This window comes from Meleagris gallopavo, chromosome 16 (genome assembly GCF_000146605.3).
Source record: "Meleagris gallopavo isolate NT-WF06-2002-E0010 breed Aviagen turkey brand Nicholas breeding stock chromosome 16, Turkey_5.1, whole genome shotgun sequence".
Lineage (NCBI taxonomy): Eukaryota > Metazoa > Chordata > Aves > Galliformes > Phasianidae > Meleagris > Meleagris gallopavo.
This window is the reverse complement of record NC_015026.2, coordinates 5893996-5919626: the sequence shown is the minus strand read 5'-3', so window position 1 is coordinate 5919626 and position 25631 is coordinate 5893996. Positions and strand designations below refer to the sequence as shown.

At 39.8% G+C, this 25631-nt stretch overlaps 1 protein-coding gene across 5 annotated transcripts; it reads left to right on the top strand.

The window, feature by feature from the left end:
* Positions 1-24707, top strand: LOC100544462 (multidrug resistance-associated protein 6). 5 transcript variants are annotated; one of them, XM_010719473.3, is made up of 31 exons: positions 1-85; positions 536-712; positions 1063-1188; positions 1805-1942; positions 2735-2860; positions 3412-3473; positions 4259-4390; positions 5118-5324; positions 6180-6357; positions 6753-6914; positions 8473-8565; positions 9139-9342; positions 9968-10114; positions 10946-11045; positions 11313-11382; positions 12055-12181; positions 12652-12828; positions 13247-13414; positions 14560-14743; positions 15188-15251; positions 15921-16041; positions 16907-17114; positions 17656-17966; positions 18700-18899; positions 19538-19664; positions 20216-20317; positions 21047-21193; positions 21716-21874; positions 22106-22272; positions 22714-22908; positions 23237-24707. In XM_010719473.3, exons 2-31 carry the CDS (start codon positions 686-688, stop codon positions 23343-23345), a joined length of 4338 nt encoding a protein of 1445 aa, XP_010717775.1. In that variant the 5' UTR covers positions 1-85; positions 536-685; the 3' UTR covers positions 23346-24707. The 5 variants fall into 5 exon arrangements, 4 of the variants coding, with proteins under 4 accessions (XP_010717775.1, XP_010717776.1, XP_010717774.1 ...); XM_010719474.3 differs by having other exon boundaries at positions 7-712; positions 10946-11033; XM_010719472.3 differs by having other exon boundaries at positions 7-712.
* Positions 24708-25631: the final 924 nt, after the last annotated feature.

The following is a 25631-nucleotide window of genomic DNA, read 5'->3' as shown; positions in this document are numbered from 1 at the left end:
CGCCCAGCCTTCTTTGCCAGAATTGCTGCCGGCCGAGCTTTCCCCACGGGCTGCTCAAGCTTTGGCATCGGACTGATTGCCCCCGGTCAGAGAAGTTATTATCGGATTGTAAAGACAGCTGGGGAAATGCAGTTGTGATGCAGTTCATGCTCCAGGACACTTCTTATCTCTGTTGCACCGGGTTTCTCTACTGACCATTCCCAAATGCTAATAGTTTTTTTGATTCCAAAATTGTTATTTCTCATTCTGCATTCCACTTAAATTTCCTCTTTTTCTTTGTCCTCCTTAGTTCTGATAGATGATTCATTTTCTCTAGCACTTTTCAAACCCTTTTTTCCTCTTTCCATTTCCATTCCCTGCAGAATGCTGCTGCATTGTCTCCGGCAGCTCTGTTGCCAAATGCTCTTCACGTTTGAAACTCCACATTAAGTTTCTTTAACATCATCTTAGTTGAACTAGGAGCAATTTGCATTGGCTGGTGAAATTCTGCATACATTAGCATTACTGTTTAATTTCTGTGTTGGTTCTGTGACAGGACTGGAACCAGACGTGGTACACCAACAGCCCAAGATTTACCTGGTGCTTCGAGATCACAATCCTTGCTTGGATCCCCTGTGCCTATCTGTGGATCTGTTTTCCCTTCTACTACTTGTATCTTCGACACAAAAACAAAGGCTATATCAGGATGTCCCACATCTTCAAAATCAAAGTGGTAAAAGTGGAGGATGGGATTTGATCCTAACACTACTGCAATTTTGATGCATAGTTTAATTTTTATAAATCATTAACTCTTTTCTGATGATCCATCTCTGTGTTTGTATTGACATTTATTCACTCAGGTAAAAGTCACATCAGTACAAATCAAGTAAATCTTCAGGAATAACTATTGCAAGATTTTTTCCCCTGTTGCTCCATAAAGTTTCCTGCTACTTTCCATAATGCTGTCTGTCTCAAACCTGCTCTTCAGTCTTACAGCCCAGCCTTCTTGGAGCAATCAGTTCAATAGGCTGGCCCAGCATCTTTTTACTTCATTCCAATATGTTTTTGCTGTCTCCGCCCCAGGTCCTTGGATTCCTCTTGGTAATACTGTGTTTTTCTAATGTCTTCTTTGTACTATGGGAAATAAGCCAAGGAATCCCTCGGACTCCAGCATTCTTCATTAGCCCTGCAGTGTTGGGGATCACAATGGTAATTCTTCTTTTGTCCTGTGTGTGGCCCAGCTTAGCCTTCTGGGGGTACTTCTGGTATTTCCCATGTTTTTGAGTGTCTGAGTACAAAGATAGCTGGTGGGGAATATAAGACTGGAGCTTTGCTCTTTGAGTTTCTGCTGTCTGAAGCAGCAGGGGATGAATTGAGGCAGCTACATTACATAGCTCTGTGAGTTGCGTATACCTCCCAAGAGCCAAAGCAGCAATATTTACAAGGAGGTTTTATAAGAGGGCAAGATCCCGTTTCCCACAACCACAGTACATCAGTTAGTATGGTTGGCTCTTAATGAATGAAATGGGATTTCTTTTTGACTAAGTGCCTATCCTCCCCTTCTGTTACGGCTCCTTCATAGCCTAGAGCCTTCCAGCCTGTTGGCCCAGTTATGGTTTTATTACTTGCTCTTTCACTACTGTCATTCTGCAGTGCAAACTGCTCATAATACATTCAGTTTTAGTCTTACAATACTTCAGCTCTAAGCACCTTGAAATGTTTGGACAAGAAACTGATTTTGCTTTATTGTGTCCATTAACTTGATAGTAATGTTTGGCATTTCACTACCAGCTATTTACCTGGAGGTATTTCTGTTTCCTCACAGATCCTTGCCATGTTCCTTACCCAAGCAGAAAGAATGATGGGCATCCAGTCTTCAGGCATCATGTTGATTTATTGGCTGCTCACATTCTTGTCTGCACTTGTGATGTTTAGTTCCAAAATCCAACATGGCCTGGAAAGAGTAAGTGAAATCATGCTTCTTTAACCTGAAAGGGTATGAAGGCTCTGAACAATATGGTTCTTTTTGCCTCATTGATAGTGAGGAGAACTGAATTCTTTTCTTAATGTCTGTGCTAAGAAAAACGATTAATGAGTCTGATCTCTACTCATGTTATCCCTTTCAATACAGACAGAGCATGGTTTTCTGAGTGTTCATCAGATTTCACATATAAAAAAAAGCAAATGAATGTAAACACTGTTACTAAGTGTAGCCTTATGCTCAGGCTCCAGACCTCTTGCACAATTAACAATTCACCAATTCTTGCTATGAAAAAAATATTCAGACTTTTACCCTGTTGGTTTTTTTTGTTTTGGTTTGTTTTGGTTTTGTTTTTGTCTTTCTTGGTCACAAAATTAATTAATGAGCCTTTTATGGAGCCCCATACACCCTTATAAACCCCAGCAGCTGCTTCATTCTGTCAGTGACTTATCCCACTATGTGAGCACAATCTACGCGTCAGCTCTGCAAGTTCTCTGAACAATTATGCAGTGTAGACATTTGACTCAAGTATGCTGTGAAGTGTCACGATAAAGCATTACTGTAAATGATAAATGAGTCCATTATTCAGAAGCTTCTGGTGTTCCAGTTCTAGGAGTTACTTATTTCAATAGTTACACAACTGTAATTTAAATAAATGTAAGTACAAAAAATAAACCCGCGCTTCAAACAAAAACTCAGAGCCTATGGCTAGTAGAGTATGAAGAAGCCATCTTTCCCCACTGATTTCATTCTCAGCAGTATTCTGTTTCTTAGGGGTTCTTGGAAGACTTTTACCACCATGTTTCCACTTACCTTTATGCTAGCCTGGTGCTTGGTGAACTTGTGTTATTCTGCTTAGTGGATCACCCTCCCTTCTTCACTAAAGCTGTCAACAGTTCTGTAAGTATAATGTAGCTTTTCATAATGCTTTGCTTCATTGCTCAAGTAAGTTTAAACTTCTGGGGATACACAGGAACATGATTAACTGAGAGGTGCAAAATACATCATTCTGTATAAAGGCCAATGGTATTAAAAGGTAACCAGCAGAACTGGGGATAACAACTCCATCTCTCTCTGTGTGTTTTGAAAAACTAGTGACCTATCCACACTCTTGCTTGTTTTCACTGAAATCAGCATATAGAGCTTATTTTGCTTCTGCCTGGTCTTCAGTAAACCAGTACATTCCTCTACCTGTGGTACATGCATGGCAGAACTACGTGCTTCAGAAAGTGAATATCTTTGGATATGAAGGATGGTATTCTGAGACTTTATTTGAAGTCTAATTCTCCAAAGTCCTGTTGATCCCTCACAACACATTTACACTGTCAGAGGCAAGGAGTGGGGGGTGGGTAGCCTTCTGTTTGTTTTTCTTGGAAAAGTGCAGGAGGGATATCATATGACACATTCCTTTTTCTGCATATAAATATCATCCATGTTTTTCCTCCCATCAGAATCAATGTCCAGAAGCCAGCAGCTCTTTTCTGTCCAAAATCACATACTGGTGGTTCTCTGGGTAAGAAAACACAGAACAGACATGGTTTTGCTATAATATCAGGAAAAGAAAAAAAAGGGAAAAAAAAAACAGCATAAGAGAGGGTGTAGATAAGAAGCAGTTGAAGCATCTCTGCTCTGCTCCCAGGTTTACTTATGTAGTGAGGTTTTGAGGTTTTAAATTCCTTCTCTGGGGACTTGAGGTATTCTCTCAAGATCAAATTATAAAACGTAGCTTATTTTTCTCAAGATAGTTTAAAACACAAATTTATGATTCCAGACAATTCCTCACTTCTACCTGTCCAGGGCCTTTTCAATCTTCAAATAGACATCAGCAATCTCAAGAGATCGCTGTACACCAGCCACAGCCCTACCTGCCAGACCTTCTTGTAACAAGTGCTTGGCAAAGAGAAAATACTGGAAGATGATTTTGCCCAAGCCTTCTGCTTAGCAGTCAGAAGTAAAATAAATACATACCTTGGACCTATGTCAGTTATGCTAATGCCTCCGCTCTTTCACTTAGCCACAAATTAAGTTAAAATGAACTTTGTCCCCCTCTGCCCGAGACCCAGCTGTCAGTACCAACTTAACTTAGAATTAGGGCTTACTTGCAAATAATAATAATGCTGACAGAAGATAGCAAAACAGCTGTTCCTAAATATTCATGTGTATTCAGGGAAAGGATATTCCTAAGTAGTATTCACAGAATTCAGTGTGGAGCACTGAATTAAGGCCCATCTGTTTTGAAAATATTACATGTGCAACGAATACGTTTGTGCTTACTTATTGACTGTCTGTGTTTTCCAGGCTTGTCTGGAAAGGTTGTCGGCAGTTTTTGGGAGTGGATGACCTGTGGTCAGTGAGGAAACAGGACTCCTCTGAAGAAATTGTTGCCTGGGCTGAGAGGGAGTGGAAGAAGTATAACAACAGAACGAAGCAGTGAGTACTTAATCTAGAGTGTGTCATGAACTTCTCTCTCCTTTAGATGCTATAAACAAATATGCCTGCAGGGACTGGTATGCCATCTCTGAACAGACTTGAAGCTCCTCCATTCCCTACAGAGGGATAGACCACAAAATCATAGAATCGTTTTAGTTGAAAGGGACCTTTAAAAGTCGTTTAGTCCAACTCCCCTGAAACAAAAAGGGACATCTCCAGTTAGATCAGGTTGCTCAGAGCCCAGTCCAGCCTGAACTTGAACATCTCCAGGTACGAAACATCCACCACAGTAGCCAGACAGCTTCAGTACATATTCAGGTTCTCAGTGTGAGCTTTGCTGGTGCTTCCAACACAGATGGAAGCATCCTGTCCATCTAGACAAAGGATGATTTGAAAGATTTCATCCTACTGAATTATCTGGCTATTAAACAAGAAGAAAAATATAGTTACTCAGACTTTATGTTGACTGGCTGTTAGAAAAATGTGGGAGTCTTCTGTATTCAGTGGGTAAACAGTGAGAGTATTTTTGTGCAAAACCTAAGTGATGAAATATGCTGAACAACAACTCTTAATTCCTAGAAGCTTGGTTCTGATGAGAGAGATCATTTTTTGACCTGCATTTATACTGGGCAAGGCACAAGATCCAGCCTGAGATATTTCATGATTTTTTGAAAACACAAGATGCAATTCTTTTCAGTTGCAGTTAGCTTTTCCACTGTTTCTTTAGAAAAATGGAGTCTGCTACTTTTAAAAAGAGTCAGAAGATTGATACTGCAGAAGCTGAAGAGACAGAGGTTCTACTGCAGTCAGAGCACAGTCAGAGTGGGCCATTGCTGCAAGCATTTTGGAGCATGTTTGGAACCTATTTCCTACTCAGCACCCTCTGCTTAGTTATATGTGATGTCTTCTTGTTCTCCATTCCAAAGATACTGAGGTATGTGCCTATTTAGAATTCATTTCCCAAAGGAAACACCACATGTATAATAAGATGCTGCATGCATGAGCTCACCCAGAGAAATATATGTCAGCACTCACAGAAGTAGATAAACAGACTCTTAGCTCTTGCAATCTCCAATTGCTGTTGAAAGGAGCAGGATTACCATTTATTCCAAGCCCACAGTCAATTCAGTGTCACTTTCTACAGCTGTGTACATTTCTTTACTGCTATGTGAAAAGGACCAGTTGCCCTAAACTTTGTGACAACTTTGCTAGAACCGGAGTAAGCATTATTTGGTGATTCTATGTATTGCATACATTGCACAGGCTGTCAGCAATCGGCAGTAGACTCACAGCTCTGTGTTCTTTTACTAATCATAAGGCATACAGCTGAGCATCCTACACATCTTAAGTAGCATCTTTAGTTAGTTGATCGTTACGCTTTGTGGATTATGTTGGTACAACACAAACCTGCATTGCAATATGTTTTCAAAGGCAAAAACACTTCTCAGTCATTAGAAGAAGCTGTGGAAATTTCAATGACTTCCTTAGATTCTCACTCCTTATTTGCATATTTCTGACAAATTCACAGAATTCAGGAGCCATCTTTCACATTGAAAAATCACATCTCAGAAGATGCTGAGATAGATCAGAGATTACTTCAAAACCAAGAGTGTCAAATGTCAAAAACAAGATATTGCAGACACAGGAAATCTAGCAGTTTTCCCATCTCTTCTACTATTTTACTGACAAAGGTCAGCTAGAGAATACAGAAAAATTGCTGGTGTTATTTCATTTCTGACATTGCATCAGTTCTACATAGATTAACCAATATTGTGCTCCTGTCTTGCAGCCTTTTCCTTGAGTTCATTGAAAATCAAGAGGCCCCTAGCTGGCATGGTTATTTCTATGCCTTCATTCTGGTTCTTTTAGCTTGCCTCCAGACTCTATTTGAACAACGATATATGTACATGTGTCTCGTTCTGGGTCTGAGATTGAAAACTGCAGTAACAGGGCTTGTATACAGGAAGGTAAGTCTGTAAGCTTCCTTTTCAACTTCATTTTTTTCCTAGCCTAACATTAGTTATTGTGATGTTGTTACATTGTTCTCAACAATATGCTATTAGAGATCTACTTCTAGCATGTAATTCTGTACTATATTCATCTCTGAATAGTGTGTGAGGTATTTTACTGTTTGTTTTTTAGATCTTACCTCTGAAGGGAAAGACAAGAAAAGGAAAGATAGTTGAGAAAGGGAGTAAATTTTTCATTCTCAAGTGAAGTCACATATTTCAGGCATCAGCACATTTTCAGTACCTACAATTTGACCTTTTTTTTTTTTCTTCTCTATAAGGAAAAGAAAGTTCTTTGATTTTTGGATCAAAGCTGTTGTGTTGATTTATACTTTCTTCTCTACCCTGTTCAGATCCTAATCATGTCAAGTGCATCAAGGAAAGCAGTAACAGTAGGTGAAATTGTTAATTTGGTATCTGTTGATGTCCAAAAGCTAATGGATCTCATTATCTATTTTAATGGAACCTGGCTTGCTCCTATTCGGATTATCATCTGCTTTGTCTTCCTGTGGCAGGTAAAATACGATGACAGCACATAGCAATCAATTTCCATTCTAGGTATCAAAGGAAAAAGGACTTTTCAGAATTCGTTTTAGAGTTTGCTGGTCTGAACAACCTGAAATTGCCATGTTTTTTTATCTGTGTAGCATGGAAAATTCACTTCTATTGTCAGAAGTTATTTTTATTGGTATGGAGTCTTTTCCTGATCCTTTACTGTCTTCTTACCCGTATATTCAGTATTCAGTCTCTTTTAGGGAAAAAAATGTGACTACAATTGTTCTGAGCTGATTGATGAACTTCTACCTGCAATTTTCCTTTGCCTGCTCTCATTCCAGTCAAAATGTAGTGGCCCAATGCAGGCTCTAGGTGCAGTCACAGCTCTTCTGCATAGTAACAGAACATAAAGAAAAATGGTCTATGGTAACAACTTGATATATTTCATCCTGAAGGTTTGTTACCATAAGATCAGTGAAAGAAACAGAAGCAAAGATATTCAAAAAGAGAATTGGATATGCTGAATTGGTGAATATCAAGGAGTTTTGCAAGGAGAGAGTAAAACCCAAATGAGAATAAGTGATGCTAATCTGAAAGATCCCTTTTTCCCCTAATGCAATGTATGGTATTTTCTCAGCAGGATAAGGTTGTATTTCTTTGCCTGTTTTTGGCAGCATGCAAACTGGAAGTATGAGCACAGTAGAGACAATTTCTAAGAGCTTTCCAGAGGCCTTTGAGACCTTCCTCCTCTAGGTAGGATGGACTAGTGCCAGGTGCCTGCAGTGTGCCGTGACCCTGGAAAGTAAATTGGTAGCCATGGTATAAACAGTTTAAAGTCCATCAGCCTTTTCTGTTGATGTTGCCAAACTGAATGTACTCGCATGTACTGAGTTACATGAGAGTTTTCAGTGGCAACATGCAGATTGCTTTAAGTTTTTCTAACTTATAAAAATTAACACTTTGTTTGCTAGTGTTTATAAACCATTTGTGTAGGGAATACATTTGTCTGCTAGTATATCAGCACTCACATTTCTAGCAAATGCAAGCTGTCTGCAGAGATGTGACTAAACCACAAGAAGGTGGAAGTTAAGAACTCAAGAGCTGTCCAAGAGGATGTGGCACTGTACTTGATGGCTGCCATTTCATCTCACTAACTGATGTAAATTCAGGCAAACTGAGTTATTTATGTTGCAAGAATAGTTTGTTTTCTAAACAAAGCCTGTTTTTGTTTGGTATCACTTCCATATGCCAGCCACAAGATGTCCTCCTTGATAAATCCAAGAGCAGGTGGGAAGCAAATGACTTGAACCACCAAGCGTGCTTCTGGATCTCTCTCAGCACTAATTCAGTTCCTAAAAGGAAAGCAAATAAATTCAGCAGAGTACGATGACAGGAGTTACCCTGCTTGGAGAATTAGCAACCCACAGTGTTTATGCAGCTCAACTCCCAAGAAAGGCAAAGAGTGACCTAGAGAAAAACCTTAGACTAGGTTTCAAAGAAGGAATGGAGCAAGAGGGAGCAGACTGTCATGTATAGTAAAACCAGAAGTTCCTCCACTTTCCTTTTTTCTCCTGGCAGCTCCTTGGGCCATCGGCCTTGGCTTCAATTGCTGTATTCCTTTTTCTTTTGCCTCTGAATTTTATGATCACCAAGAAGAGGAGTCATTTCCAGGTACATTTTGCTTCATAAAAATGAAGTTTTTTACTAACATGAATTATGCTAGGATTCAACTTTAAAATCTAAGTTAAAGGCTGCCATGCTTTCCTGGGGAAGGATTACATGTAACCCAACGCTACAGACAAAATTGAAGGCTGATGATTACAATAGGCAGGTTGTTAAGCTTTATATTGGTATGTATCACCATCATCTGGCTTTAAGTGATGGGTTAATATATATTATTCACGATGACTATGACTCTCTGAAGTAACCTATGAGAATTCAAAGCCTACAAAGTTAATTGAGGTTTACAGTAAGCTCACCTGCCTTTTACTTCTTTTACTTTGTGTTTGCTGAACTTTTCTGGTTTTGTATTTACTGCCAGTAAAACAATGCTCTAAAGAAGAAAAGCAAGATGTCCCCCAGCCTCAAAGATTTACAAGCAAAAGAGTATACACAGTTCAAACACAGTTCAACTGCAGGGAAATTTATCCAGAGCTTGGAGGCAGGATTAAGGTGTTTTTTTCAGAATAATTACTCGGTTATGTATTCAACCTATTAAATGACAAACTCAAACATTTATTACAGGAGGCCCAGATGAAGCATAAAGATGAGAGGGCCAAACTTACCAATGCCATTCTTAGTGACATTAAAGTAATCAAGCTCTACGGTTGGGAAAAAACCTTCATGGAGAAAGTGCATGCTATCCGGAAGCAAGAACTTCAGGCTCTAAAAAGATCTCAGATTCTCTTTTCAGCATCTTTAGCTTCTTTCCATTCATCAACTTTCCTGGTGAGTGGTTCATCTTCCTACACAAAACACGCACTGTTACTTCCACTTCTCTTTGTGGTACTGTCTGGACAGATTTTTCCTGTTGGACAGTTAAAGATAATAAATGCATGGAGCAGCTGGTAGTCTCACAGGAGGAGCTGAGCCCCAGTGAATCAGCCACACAGACTTTTACTGTCCTAACAGTTCTGTTAATGCTTCACCTTGTCTCATGATGTGCTCCAAGCAGATGAATCCTGCTTTGTAAAAACCATCTGGAGACCTCCAGCTACATAGAGTTCATAACACAGTCAGTAACCCCACAAGCCACTTTTGCTTGTACATATATGACTGGCAGGTCAGCCATATATGCTTTTAATGGAAGATGGCCAAATTTTTATCTTGCTGCGATTGCAGCACCAAACCTTCCTTAAAGCAGAACAAACATCAAATGATCAGACTTGTTTTATCACCAACATGCAAGACCACACCTGTGACATTTGCAGAACAGCAGTATAATGTATGTGGATGATAACCTAGATTTAACTAAATTAATTCCAGAGTATTTAGAAAGGGATCTGCCAACTATGAATCATTCTCTTTTCCTTGCCTGAAGCAAATGGTTTGGTTTTGCTTTACTTTTTTCCAGATTGCATTTGTCATGTTTGCTGTCTATACCCTGGTGGATAACACACACATCCTGGATGCTCAGAAGGCCTTTGTATCTTTAACACTGATCAACATTCTCAACACTGCGCACTCGTTCCTGCCATTCTCCATAAATGCTGTTGTCCAGGTTAATTGCAGGCTATGTTTCTTTTTCTTTGGCCACAAGTGCTTTTTTACATATCACTATTAAAAGGTAAAGATAGGAATGTCTTAATGGGTTTGAGACTCAGGTCAGCTATTTAATTGCTATTTTGAAACAGTGAAGTGCAAGGACTTGCAGCTAAAAGTATTTTTTAAGTACTGTTTTTCAGAAAGGCTCCATATGACAAAATAGTCCCCAGGAGTAGTTCTTAAATCTTTCAGGGTCTTATAAGCATCGTGTTGTGCAAGGCAGGGTTCTAATGTTTTTTCCATTGGGCAGTATCTGTGCTTCACTTTTCCTAGAAGCATTAATTGTTAGTTTTATATCACAAGCAACAGTAGACGTGAGATGGGCTTCTAGTTCCGCTTTTAATCACAAGAGATCAGAGCAGCGGGGGAAAAATCTCCATGGCAGATCAGGGAAACCTTGTTAGGCCAAGCCAGAGATAAAAGCAAGTCATTTTTCAGTGAGAAATTGGGAAATTGCACTTCTCTTTTGCACCACAAGAAGGCTGTTATGACTCTTCATACATAGGAGCAATTGCTAAAAGAATTGCAAGATGTATTTGGAGAAAAAAGCACTAATATTCAAACGTGAACAGAAGAAAAAAACACATGGAAGAACAAACCTTTTTGATGAGCTAAGTGAAAGTAAAGGCAATTAACTTAGGGAAGAGTTGCATTTGTCTATCTAAGCCTACAGCATCTGCAACACAGCACCTAGTCAACAGTCTTCAGTGGGTTTTCAGGTTAAGTCTTTTAGTTGTAGTTCCCTTTCTATTCTAAATCTTAGTGTTTGTGTGCTTCTTCATTTCAGGCCAAAGTTTCTTTAAAACGCTTAGCAGCTTTTCTAAATCTGGAAGAACTGAATCCTGAAAGCTCAAACAGAAACACTTCTGACTGTGGTGAGCTTTTGTGTTAGTATTGTTGTCTTACAAGAGGAACAGTTCATTGTTCAGCTTCTACTCTGATGTCTGCCATAGTCAAGAGAGAAAATTATTTGCCCCTCACCATCATTTTGTTTCTGAGGCCTAGTAATTTCTAACAATGAAATTTAGTCTGGTAATCAGCCCCTTCTTTTGATACTTAAGGTTGGTTTTTATGTAAGTACATACTGAAACATAGGTATGTTTTCTGTAGTTACTTTTGAATTTACAAATGTTCTATTTCTCCTCATATTTTAGTACAGGCAAGTATCATTGTAAGAAATGGAAGTTTCTGCTGGAGCAAAGACACTTCTCCTTGTCTTAGAAGGTACAGTCTTAAGCTTAATCTGCTCAGTTTCGTAGGTCAGAGTGAGAGCTGAACGAATGAATTGTTCAGAGCCCAAAGAGAAAGTAGTGTAGAATACATAGAGTTTTCTGAGTCTCCTTCATATTTCACATTGAATCCCGAAAATTAAGTCAGATAAAATGGATTCTTTTTTCTATTCCTGTTTTAATAGGAGTACAGAATAAGGTCTCGGTATCTAGATATTGCCTTAATACATAGAGACTGTACTTACACAATTATTCATTGAAATGTGGAATTAGATTAATTTAAGTAAAAGAAGTGGAATTGGTGGCATACAATTGCTACATGCTTATTTCAAAAGGCGCTGCAGTTTCAGAGAAGAAATACTATCCAGTATTTTGGGCTAGTTTGTATCCAGAGTGGGATTCTGTGTCTTCAATCTTGGTTTGAAATCTAAACGCAGATATGGACAAAGACTTTCTGGCTGAACATGCCTCTGAAGGGATGAATCCTGTGCTACTGAAAAATGTTAGCGTAACAAGAAGAGTAACCTTGTGAAATTATATGAAATTAGAAGCATGCATTTTTTTTACTGTTGCATCACAACAGCAATAATTTTGCTTGTTTTCTTTTAGAAAATGTGTTTAAAAGGTGGTCAGAGTGATTGAGGGAGGGGGTCTCTTCTCTCTATAGGATAGATCTTACCGTACCACAAGGCTCCTTGCTTGCTGTAGTTGGCCAAGTGGGTGCTGGAAAGTCCTCCTTGCTGTCAGCGTTACTCGGTGACCTGGAAAAGATGGATGGTTGTGTGACTATGAAGGTAAATTTTGCCTTGAGCATTTGCTTTTAATTAGGCTATATTCAAGAACAGTGAGGCATAAACTAAGGCATCATGTACTTGATGAAAATTCACTGCTGAATATGAACAAAAACTATAGCATAGCAGCCTATATCTAATCATTGATTAGATAGAGGTGCTTAAGACCTAATGAGCCTGACTCTTAGGACTAGGAACAGGACTTTGGAGACCCAGTTCCATTTCCCACGCTGACAGTGAGCTACAGTGGCACTGTGGTTAGTCACGTCACTTGCACCTGTTTCTTCCTCTGTAAAAGAGCAGGGTGAAGACCCTTTTCTTTTGCAAAGCACTCCGAAGCCTCTCAGTGGTGATGATCATTGCATATTTCCATAAAGCTAACTGGGAAGTTGTTTCTTCAAAGACAGATTCACACAGTGTCAAGTTGTACTTACGAAAAAGAGATTGATAACATTCTATTTCTGTTTTTGTAGGGCACAGCAGCTTATGTCCCCCAGCAAGCTTGGATACAGAATGCTTCAGTGGAAGATAATATTCTCTTTGGGAAGGAGATGGATGAAACGTGGTTTAATAGAGTGGTTGATGCTTGTGCATTGCAACCTGATTTGGAGAGCTTCCCTGCAGGGCAGAAGAGCGAAATAGGCGAGAAGGTACTGGGCCAGTTTCATGGAAAAGTTACCAAAACATGAGTAAAATCAACTTTGGATATCCTGCTTAAACACCAAGAAAGGAATTAAATTTGCAAGGGCAAGTACTCAGGAATTTCTGAAAAGTTGGGCTATAATTTAAAGGGGTCTCAAGCCCACCTCTTAATAGTTAAGCTAACTAGAAATATGAAAGATGCATCAGACGTAGTAAACAAATCCAGGTAATTTATGGGTCCTCTTTTGCAGGAGAGTGGAGTTTCTCAAGAGAAGAGGCCTCTGCCTCAGTATCTGAGGAGCCCAATTGGTGGGAGGGAGGGAGAGGAAAGAAAGAGACCGTCATTTAATAATAAGTGTTAAAGGAGTCACGAGTTGACAATTATGCCATAGCACAGTAATAAACAGTATCAATGCATTTTTACAGGGAATAAATATATCTGGAGGACAGAAACAAAGAATAAGCCTCGCTCGTGCTGTGTACAAAAGGTCTTCCATTTACCTACTAGATGACCCCCTCTCTGCCGTTGATGCCCACGTTGGACAGCATATTTTTGAACATGTTCTTGGACCGAATGGTCTACTGAAGGACAAGGTTTGTTATAAATTCTGAACTGTAAAAGACATAAAAATGTATCCAATCATAAAGACCTCACAAACGTTTCCAGTCATGTGAGTTACTTTATCAAAGGTTCCTGTTTTGTTTTTTTTTACTTACGTTAGCAGCAAAACTAGTTAGTGGCATGGGTAACCAATATGCTGCATAGATTGCAGAGAAGTCTTGCAATAAATTTTAGCTAGGAGGAGGAAAACTGAAAGGTTAGGTTCTTCTGAAAGGCTGCCTTTATCTTCACTCAAACCGCATGCCTAATTCCAGCCTTACTTCTATAGCAAAGCTGTTGTTCTAAGGTCTTCTATCAGTATTAGATTTTTCCTGCTTTGGGATTTATTTCTAGTATAGTTTGGAAAAAGCGTCTATTCACTTTATCATAATACCTCATCCAATCATTTTTGATGGCAGCACCTTTATAGTTCTCATCGCCCAACTGTTCATTACTTAAATTTCAGTCTTAAGATCCATCTTAAACCTCCTCTCTTCTTTGCACTTGGTTGCATTGATATACCTTGGTATTTCTCTGCTGTCAGACAACGCAGATGATAAATGTAGATACATAAGAAGGGATGACAGATTACGGGGCACCTCTATTTTTTTTTTCATCTTATAAATTGACACTCTAGTTTTATTCAGTCTGAAAAAGTTTTCAGACACAAATTCCTTTCTGGAATGCTGACATCAGTGACAATGAACATGACAGACTCTCCCATTACCATCATACTCCTTAGGAGCTTCAGCCTGAGTAGAATCATCAACATTAGACTGGTCAGTGAACCCTTCAAAAGGTCCTCCTACATGGTGCTGATCATCAGTTCCGATCTTTGCTTTTTTATGCCATGCATGACACAGAGCAATTTGGTTCACCTCTCCACTCATAATTTCCACTTAGTTGGTTTTTTTTTCCCCCATGATTTTCTCGTTAGTTTTCCACTTACAAAGCCATGCTGCAAAGGTAAACTTTGACAAAGAGACACTCAGAAGTAACAGGAACAAAAACCAAGAATATTCTCACATTAGTGAAAGTTACAGCTCTGAGGATGTCTTCTTAGAAGACAGTTAATTGCAACAACTCATGCAAATAGGGGAACACCAGAACAATTGTAACTGTTCCCTCTTTTATTCAGACTCGTGTTCTTGTGACTCACATGATCAGTGTTTTGCACCAAGTGGACAACATTGTTGTGTTGGTGGATGGAATGATCGCAGAAATTGGTTCCTACCAAGAACTTTCACAGAAAAATGGGGCTTTTGCAGAGTTTCTTCAGTCACACAATACTGCAGAAGAGAAGGCATGCTCTGGTTTTCCAGGTAATGCAAGTTAATTGGAATTGTTTTTCCCAGACATACCATTCTTGTTTCTTTAATGTTATACTTAATGAACTGGGGGTCTGCTGCTAGAAAGACCGAAAAGAGAACAGAACTGGAAAAGCCAATCTTAAGTTTTGTTCTGTGAAGGACACTCTGAGCAGGAATTCCATCACAGTAAGCTGTCGCTTTTAGTGGGAAAAATGCCAGTCAAATGAGCTGAGTCATCACCTCAAAACTGGTTTTTGAATTTCTTTCTTAGCAAACAACAATCACGCACTTAACATAATTACCCACTTTACATGCAATTTTTCAAGCCTCACTTTGATATTTCTATCCTTATGAACAATTATCTGTAATCTTTTCTCTCTTTTACCAGTTTCTCAAGGACTGTAACAGGATAAAGTAGTATTAAAAAGCACTTAAATAGTGCATTTATTTTTATAGCTACAGGAGACATGGGAGACACCATCACCTCTAGAAACAATCTGTCAGAGGACAAGCTCTTTAGGTAAGCTTAAAGCTGTCTCAGCTACCAAAGAACTTGCTCTGAAAGTCCATACAAACACACAAGAGTTTCTTAATAAGTATGAAAATAGTTTGGAATTGGTCTTCACTAATAACAGCAAACTGGCAAAACTAAAGAACAACTAAGGAACAGCTTTTGAATATGGATGTTTACAAACATTTTTTCCATATTTCACTTGAAGCCAGAATCTGTCCTGGAGCTCAGTACTAGGCATGGAGATCATCTGCTTGCTCTTCCCAGTAGGGCTGTAAGGTCTGACTTGTTTCACACCAGCTACAGCCAGTGAACACTCAAGCTTCTGCTTGTTAATAGCTACATTTAGCAGAGCTCAACACTTGTAATACATATGGACAATTTCTGGGGTCACTCTGGAGGACCCCAAAAACAACTTTAAAAAAAAGAGTGACTATAGAGGAGATGAGTAAGGATGAGTAAGCTTCTCCAACTTTCACATTCCATTTGACTCTGGGAAAAGTGCACTGCCACTGTAAGAAATATTGAAAATGCACTCTAGGGAAGAAGGAAGGGCAGTTCAACTTTATTCTCTACAAATAAACACACACGGTGCTAAGATTTCCTGGATATAAATACCTTCTAAAAGGCTCACTGCCTTAGCTAAAAATTGAAAGGATTTTTGTTTTCTTTATAAAGTGACAATTCAGTCAAATCTCCGGCTATGGGAAGGAAGACCAGTCCTGTAAGTCAAGAGTGTACTACTGCTGAAGTCACTGAAGGAAGATTAACCAGGGGAGAGAAAACTCAGCAAGGCAGAGTAAGTACAGCACTTTTTCGCTTTATCACTGACCCACTCATGATAGGTGGGTCAGCTCTCTTACAAAGTTCAGCTCCAGGAATGTCAGCTGAGCTGTATAAATCTGCCCTATAATTGAGACAAAGTCATTTCAGCATTATTTTATATAGCACCTTCTGTGCAAACTGTATCTCCCTACTTACCCCTATCTAAGCACCTTTTTAAAAATAAAAGTAGTAACACATTATGGGAATGAGAGAAGAAAAAGTAATTTATGATCCCTGAGAATTTGAGATCCTGATTATGATCCTGATTTGAAAATTGACCTGAAGGGAGAATATAACAGAGGCAGTCAGGGTGAATTGGTGTAAAGGACAGATTACAAGGGACTTGTGACCTTGTGTCTGCCTGCAGACTCTTGAGGCTGGTGAGAAGGGGTGTTCTCATCTTGCTTGTGAGGAACATTTCAAAAGGCCAAGGCAAGGAAGGTACTATATAAGCAAAGAAGCAGATGTGGGATTCCAGCTAGGAGGAGTCAGTCATGGATAGGATGTCTACTCAGGACACACTGTAGTTGTAAAATGTGGAGAGAAAAAGAATCACTGAAACTACACACTGCTACTGTTAGAGATGAAGAAGATGTCAGACATCTGAAAAAGGGGCTGCACTGAGCACAGTATTAGGCAGATTGGGATCTCCTCAGCTCTGCCACTCAGCAGTTAGTCCTGTGGGCAGTCAGTAGGGTACATACCATGGTTCAAAACATATAACTGAGTAGATATGCCCTAATAAATCATTCCTTGCTTCAGAGCTGTTTTTCCTCTCTAACAACCTTAAGCCTTCCAACTTCTTTTTTCTTTTTCCTCTCCTTATTGGTTCACTCTAGGTTAATGCTTCAGTTTATGCAGCCTACTTGAAGGCAATAGGCTTACCACTGTGTGCCTACATCATTTTGTTGTTCACATGTCAGCAAAGTGTATCATTTTTTCGTGGTTATTGGCTCAGCGTGTGGACAGAAGACCCTGTACACAATGGTACACAGCAATACACAGAACTAAGAGTTGGAGTCTTTGGTGCACTAGGAGTCATTCAAGGTTTGTTTAATTTCTTACCCAGTTGTTTTCATCTCCATTTCCCATATTCAAGATGTTTTCCTCACAGTACAAACAAGTGCATACGCACGAGCTTTTCATCTCCTGGGTTCTTGGCACCAGTCCTAAAAGTTTGGCATGGGACCTACAACTATAGGCTCTGATACACAAAAAGAATATTTCAAGGGATCTAAACAATATTTCCAGTGTTACTGCCTGAAATCCCACCTCATAGTATGCTAGAAGTGTTCTGTGTCTTTTAGCAGACCACGATAAAGTGTCTTCACTTCCTGATGGAAATGTACGACCTGGACCCTAAGCAAAAAAAACAAAAAGACAAAAATCAGCTATGAAGAACTACATTTTTCCATCAAATACCCTTGTATCCAACATCAGATCCTGAGGTTTGGCTTAATTATACCAGAGAGCCAGTTCCTTTCACTAATATAGCATTCACACTAAATGAAAGTCATGATGTCCCAGAAGGGATCTCTAAGGTAACTTTGTTCAGATCCAGTAATAATAATTATTTTTTAAATTACAGCTGTTGTCAGATTTGTGTCCACAGCAGCCATCTTTCTAGGTGGCGTGTTAGCTTCACACAAGCTGTTTCTGCAGTTGCTGAGGAATGTTGCTAGATCCCCAACAGTCTTCTTTGAGGAGACACCCATTGGAAACTTGCTGAACCGCTTCTCCAAAGAGATGGATGCCATTGATTCTATCATCCCTGACAAGCTGAAGTCCTTACTGGGATTCTTGTTCAACTTGCTTGAGATCTACCTTGTGATTATAGTGGCTACACCAAAGGCAGCAATAGCCATAGTGCCCTTGACTGCTTTTTATGCTGTATTCCAGGTAGGAGCTCAAAGTATACATAAACAAGAGAACAGCATAGCCACATCTCTGTGGAGCGCCTGCTCCCACTTCTTAGGGGTAGAGACATGCAGAAACTAGTTTCATAATCTCCAATTGCATCTGAACAAGAGTAACATCAACTCTTCCCACATCACCTCAACTTTCCAAAGCACGATGTCTCTGGAATGAAGAGACTTCTAAGTTTCTATTGTCCAAATCAAATCTGCCCTGGGGCTACATTTCTCATCTCCATTAGTGTACATGAAATGATATTAAGACCAAAGACATTTTTCCTTTCCTTCAGCATTCCTGTGCTGCTTTTAATTCAGCCATATATACCAAGCAGTTCCTGTATTGAGCTCAAATGCTCTGCCAAGTAAGAGTAAATAAAAGGAAGGGATGTAAAAGTGCAAGTATGCCTCCATTCTCAGTCAGGCAAAGGGCTGGTCTACAGTAGAAAGCAAGAATAAGTTTAGAGGCTCTGTGAGTTACAGCACCTTTGCTTTCCTGCATTACCCAACTGTGGGGTTATTCTTAATGACAACAGGACATAACACAGGCAGAAACACCACCTCACCTTTTAAGGGCATCTCCTGCCTGCCCATTAGGTTTTATAACAGTAGGATAGTACGTACTGTTGTACTTGCTGAGCCCTTTCCAAATTTTCTATAGAGCATCTCAACAAAGATGTTAACCATCTAGTCACTTCTCTTTCCATTTCCCTTTGTACCAGCATTTCTATGTCATCACCTCCTGCCAGCTGAGACGCATGGAGGCTGCCAGCAGATCACCAATCTACTCCCATATTTCAGAAACCTTCCAGGGGAGTAGCGTGATCCGTGCTTACAAGGACCAGGAGAGGTTTATTTTGAAAAGCAACTGCCTAGTGGATGAGAATCTGAGAATATGCTTCCCTGGAGCTGTTGCTGACAGGTATAAATCTTCAGACTAGAAGAAATTACAGTTTACCACCATGGCCCTTGTGAGTGGAGAGGGCTGCTCTTGGGGCAGGGGTGGAGGTACACAGAAGATGAGACATTGATGCAACGATCTGAAGTTAGGACAGTCTCTTATATTTATCACTCATAATACACCCCTCTCTGGCAATGTGCTCCCTCTCTGTTGTATGAGTGGGCACACATGCTCACACATGGCTAGAGGTACCATCCAACGTCCTAAATGCAAGAAGCAACAGTAATAACTGGCCTATCTGGGTGCATACATGACAGCGCATAGGACATTTAGTATATGCAGAATCCATCAACCACCTGTCATGAGCAGCTGAGAAGTAGCAGATTAAGAAAGGTTAGATCAATTAATAGAATAAATTGTGCTAGCTGTTCATCCAGCTGCCCTTGGACAAAATCCTAACAGAGACCACATGCCAACCAGTTTGCAGAGACTGGAGTCACTCACGAGCTACAAGGCAGATGATAACAGCAACCAGGGCATGGCAAGGTCTTTGTTGTACACTGCAAAATAATTGTGGAGCTGCTGTGGATACAAACAAGATACTGTGGGGTAAAAAGTAGCAGGGAACCCAACAACAACTCTGTAATCTTCTCTTGCAGGTGGCTTGCAACGAACCTGGAGTTCCTAGGCAATGGCATTGTATTGTCTGCAGCACTATTTGCAGCAATTGGCAGAACACATCTTAGTCCAGGAACTGCAGGCTTCTCCATTTCATATGCTCTTCAGGTACTAGTAATACCATGCTTACATGGCACCAAAATCAAATTTTATTTTCTGCTACCATTACACTCTCTAAAAAGTCAGTAGTTCTTTCTGTAGTTTTCTAAATGCCTTCTCTTCTCAAACCCTGCTGTCACTGCTGACCCAGGCCAACCAGAGCACACAGCCCTTTCAATATAAGGGACCATAAAACATATGCAGTAGCTGTCTTTTTCCTCCTACATCTGACCTCACACTTAAGTCACAGAATGCTCCAAGCACCTGAAGTATGTTCTTTACTGTGTCTGATTTGCTTGTAGACTAGCTACAGAACAACCTATGGAATAGTCACACTATCTTTTAGCACCCAAACAGTAGCATTTCAGAGGGAGCTGATGAGGCTCTTTAACAAAGCCTTCTAACCACAAAGACTTGTCAAAGTTTATTTTTTAGCCTTTGATGGGATAATTTCTCACATAATTAGCTGTCTTTGTAAATACTAAACAACATAACAGGTACCTGCGAGCACACATCAAAGTTCTTTTATCTGCCTTAGTGTTTCTGCTCCTTTCTGCTAGATAACTGGTGTTCTGAACTGGATGGTGCGCTCTTGGACAGAAATTGAAAACAACATTGTTTCTGTGGAGAGAGTGAGTGAATACTCCAGGACTCCTAAAGAGGTAGCCAGCCAGTTGTTATCTTGTGCTAGTCAGGTCAACATTGCTGCCAATCAAATTAGCAATTTTACTGTTCCCCATTTTTGCTCTTCTAAAGATGTCACATTCCCTTTAAAACACTGCAGCCTTTTTAATCCAACTGACGTGGCTCGTTTTATAACCTCAGATCACTGTACTTCCTTACAACACTTAAGCACTAGATTTGTCATTAAAATAGCTTCAGCTGTTAACAGTCCTGGAATGAATGAGCCATGTTTTCTGCCCATATTTGGAGTATGTATTTACTGTTCAAGTTCAGATGCAATTCTGATAACTGATGGCTACTAGATAGCCTTTTAGCCACTAAGAATCTCCAATGCAATCATTTTTGTTCTATAATCATTATTTCTCCATATGCTGACCTGATATCAGACAAAATGAGACTTCTTTCACAGCCTTGTGTATAGAGACACAAACCTTTTCATTGAAACACTTAAATATCAGAACTCTGATATGCAAATAAATGTTTATCCCTATTTTCAGTTAAGGTAACTGGGATCTCTGCACAAATGTAAATGTAAAAGGCCACATTTGCAATATGAAAGTTAGAGACCTTTTTCTCTTCTGGAAACAGTAAATTGATCAGGAAGAATACAGCATACACATCTTCATAAGATTCCCATTTCAATAAGGCTAATTCACTTTGTTATTTGAATCAGCTTTATACACTGCTCAAGTTTTTCATCTGTCTAGGCACCCTGGACTCTGAACGACAAACTTCAAGGTCAGGTTTGGCTTACTGAAGGAAGAATTGAATTTACAAACTACAGTTTACGATACAGGCCAAATTTGGAGTTAGCTCTGAAGCACATCAACCTAACCATCAATGGAAAAGAGAAGGTAAGTAAGAGCTTCCAGAAGAGCTGAAGTGTGAACAATGCTTTGCAGTGATTAGATCTGGACAGATGCAGTCCCTGCTCTGCATCAGTAACTTATAAGCATGAGAACTGGTGAGGTATGAGCCTTTCTTGTCAATCACACTGTACACCCCTTCTAGTAAAAAGTAGTGTTTCTGGGATTGTTCCATGCACTATACATTTTTCAGGTGAAATTTCATTTCACAGAAGATTAGCAGAGTTACAGCAAAGAAACTTCACTTTCAAAGAAATTTCTGTATCAAGGCCCTGTTCTACATGGTAAGCCTTCTAGTTGATAGTTTCCATTAGAGGCCTTTGAGATTGGCTTTCATACGAAACAATCACAAATCTGAAATGATTTAAGAATATCTTAACAGCCCTACAAAACTGATCTGTGCAAGATCATCCATTTCAAAAGCCATACACCAGCCAAGAACAACTAGCTACAGACAGGTCTTTCCAACTGTGAAAAATGACAAACAAAGATTTATACTGCCCTTCACAGATTGGCATAACTGGAAGAACAGGAGCTGGAAAGTCTACTCTTGCTGCAGGATTGCTGCGATTAGTGGAAGCTGCAGAAGGAGCAATTCTAATTGATGGACAAGACATTGCTCAACTAGGTCTCCACGACCTTAGAATGAAGATAACTGTCATCCCCCAGGTATTAAACTAATTTACAGAATTTTTCAGCAGAGCTACAAATCTTAAGAAGAAGGGGCTTAGAAAGAGTCTGTGAGAAGGAAAACCTTCTGAAATTTCTGTTGGAAAGAACCTGTAGACCATTCTAGTCTCCCATTTCATATAAAATCAGCCACAGATTTATACTAAGCACAGAAAACCAAAGTGCCCCTTAATATAATTCATTTCAGGAGTTATCTATCTCTGTGTTCAGGATCCAGTTTTGTTTTCTGGCACTCTAAGAATGAATCTTGACCCATTAAACCAATACACTGATGCAGACATCTGGACAGCTTTGGAACTGACTCAGCTCAAGAACTTTGTTGCAGATTTGCCAGAGCAGTTGGAATATGAGTGCACTGACCAAGGGGAAAACCTAAGGTACCTTATCTTCAGAAAGACAGTGGTAGGGCTGTACCAGCCTGTGGGCTAGGAGGACATGCAACTAGCAGGACAAGGAGTCTAATTTATAATCTGTAAATAAATAAGGGGGAGGATGGGGTGGGGCAATACCCATACAGCAAATTATTGCATGATTGGCATATCTGATAGCATTAAATAACTGACAGTGGAGAACCTCTGAGACTGAATCACTGTACCATGTGTTTGTGCAGTGCTTCATGTGCTGAAATACTTGCAGGTCTTCTGAGTGCTATAGTAATACACAACTTTCATTTTCTTAGCTTTGTGTTTCATACTGTTATCTGCAGTGCCACCAGCTTCAATCACCCTCTCATTATTGATTTCAAATTAATCATGTCCTCTGATCCCAGGAAAAAATGACTGCTGCTTTTAATTTACCATTTCTCTTCTTACTTGCAGCACTGGTCAGAAGCAGCTGGTTTGCCTGGCCAGAGCACTTCTTCAGAAAGCCAAAGTCCTCATTCTAGATGAGGCCACAGCAGCAGTAGATATAGAAACTGATCTTCAGATTCAGTCTGCCCTGAGAACTCAATTCAAAGAGAGCACAGTGTTAACAATAGCTCACCGGATAAACACCATCATGGACTGTGACAGGTAATATTTTCAGCTGCTTTCCTAAGGAGGAAGGAAAACTCAGGCAGCTTGTATGAACTAGACAAAACCCTAGAGAACAATTCCATTTCTGTCCTTTCCTTGCTTAATCCTCAAAGCTTTGCTGTAGATCTTAGGAGCTATCTTACATCAACTAGGCAACAGTAGGTTAACTGAAGATTGTTTATGCCTATACGATGCATTTCAAGCCCTATCATACCCTTTTTTTCACACAGCACTACAGTTTATTTCAGAAATAAGTACATATAGCTCAGTTTCTTGCAGTTGCTGGTATCCTCCCAAACTTATACTTCTGTTTTATTGTTCACAGGATTTTAGTCTTGGAAGATGGTCAGATAGCTGAATTTGATACTCCGAAACAATTAATAGCTCAGAAGGGACTATTCTACAAGCTAATGGAAGAATCCGGTCTTGCTTGACTGAGTCATGGAGTACACCATAATGCCACCACTATCACAAGTAATTGATCTGCTAATTGAGTTATCATCTTGGTTTTATTCTAAAATGCCTGACATTCCACTACATCTTGTTCAAGCTATAACTACAGTGGTAGATGAAAAGGGAAGACCTGAGATACACGTTATTTCCTTAGGAAACTGAGCCATTCTGTTTTTATTATGATTCCAAATACCAAAGCCTCACTCTTAACTTGAAAATAAGTGTCAGAATCTTCATCTTAAACACCTTACTGCTTTTATGGTATGAAAACTAACCAAAGGACCACAGCATTTCCCATTTATGCTATAAATTGAGCCCGAATACACTGACATACTTAAGGATTATACAAGTTATTTTTAAACGCCAAGATTTCATGGACAGCAAGATTTTAACTGATAGCAAGCAAACAATGTTTACAGTTTATCCGAAGCTCCAGGCAGAACAAATTGAGCCTTTTGCCAAAGTCTTAAGAACTGTTCACCTAAGCACTATTCTTATACAAATGTGGTGGACTCCCAAGCAGCAACTGGATGGAGTCATCCAAAGTGCAAAAACTCAGGGGAAGAGGGAGGGAAGAGAAAGTAGGAGGCCACTAAGCATGACAGCAGACAGCTGCCTCTGTGCTGCCTGTTGTCACAGCCAGTGATCAGATCCATTCCATCTCCCTCATCTGCTCTGGATGGGATCTGACTGAATCATGCTGTGTGGAAGGCTGACAACTTGCCTGAAAGAAAGCCAACTTAGACAAAGAAAATATTAACTGAGCTGTTAGAGGGCAGCAGAACATCATTCATCGTATTTGAAGCCCCAGTCACAGCACACTGCATCCAAACTCGGACACCAGTATTTCCAAATTGAATTTGGTCATAATGAATTTGTGTGGCAGTGTCCTTCTCCGATCCCTGCAGTGTGATAGCCTGGCAGATGGGCAAAGGTTCACGTTTTACCTGGTTCATTCCTGGTTTTCTCCTTGAGTGCAAACTTACCTCCTGTGTGTACCACCCTGGCACCACATCTCTCAGGTATTACTTTAACAAACCAAAATGGCTGCCTGAAGCAAAGTCTTCTTGGGCTTCCCACAGCGCCAAGGAGCTGCTGTCAGAGCTGCCCCCAAGTCTTTCTTCAGGACTGCAACAGGACAACATGGTGAGCAAATCACACTGTGAAATACTGCTGTTTACTATGACCTTCATTAAAGCATTTCATTTGCTAGAAAGCTGCAATAAAGATAGAAGCAGGTATTAAAATGGCTCAGATCACAAATAAGGATGGAGAGTGGGAGAAATCAAATGCCTGCTGCCTTACTGGTATTAAAATACTAGCAAAAAAAAAAAAGTTAGTTTGTTTCTTTTTTCCTACTTTCTCCAAACCAGTATTTGTGGTTAAATAGAGTATCACAAGAGCAGAGCCAAAATGACTCAAACATCAGATAAGTCATGAGAACCCTTGAGGTTTATCAGTGGATTCAAGGAGTCAAGGAGAAGCTGAAGCGCTGGTGTTGCTGGGCAGTTCTGAAGGAGACATATTTTAACATACTATAATCTGATGTGGTAATGGTAGAAACATTTTTTAAACGCTTGCTTTCCAATCCTAAGTTGGTAATGAAGAAAGAAGGCAACAGAAGGAGAAAATAATCAAAATATACTTTGATAATCTTTGAGCAGGTGCTGTTTAGCTATCAGCAGCAAGCAAAAATACCATCAGCTTTCACACATAAAGCTGTGCTGAAACGGCACAGAAAATGAATTTTCAAACTACACGTAACCAAAAAAAAAAACCCAACAATCTGTGTTTCAAATGAGTAAGAATTCCCAGTTTTATGTCCAAGTGGTATTGTAAGTGACAAATGAGGAATTCAAGTCTCACAGAAAAGGCTTTTTTTTTTTTTCTTTCCCCTTTAAAGAGAACAAGCTCTTCTAGATGTGAAGTATATTCCTGGTAGAAGTGATCCATAGAGCAGAGCATGGAATGAAACGGAAAAGCAAACAGCCTTTCTCTATAGAAGAGCAAGGATGTTAAGTCTGGCTACTTATTTTTGGGTCTGCTAGGTACTTGGCAGATTTTACACAAAACACAACAAATTGCCAGTAATGTAGCCAAATAACATTTCCGGTTTTTCCACTGATCTGAATGAATTTTATTGCTTTTACAGGAAGAAAAACAAAGTTGGGACTGGGGGGGAGGGGGCAGGGAGGAAGTTCCCCTGTCCATAGAATCACAAGATGACCAACTATGGCAAATGATTCCCTCTTCACCTGGAAGAGGCC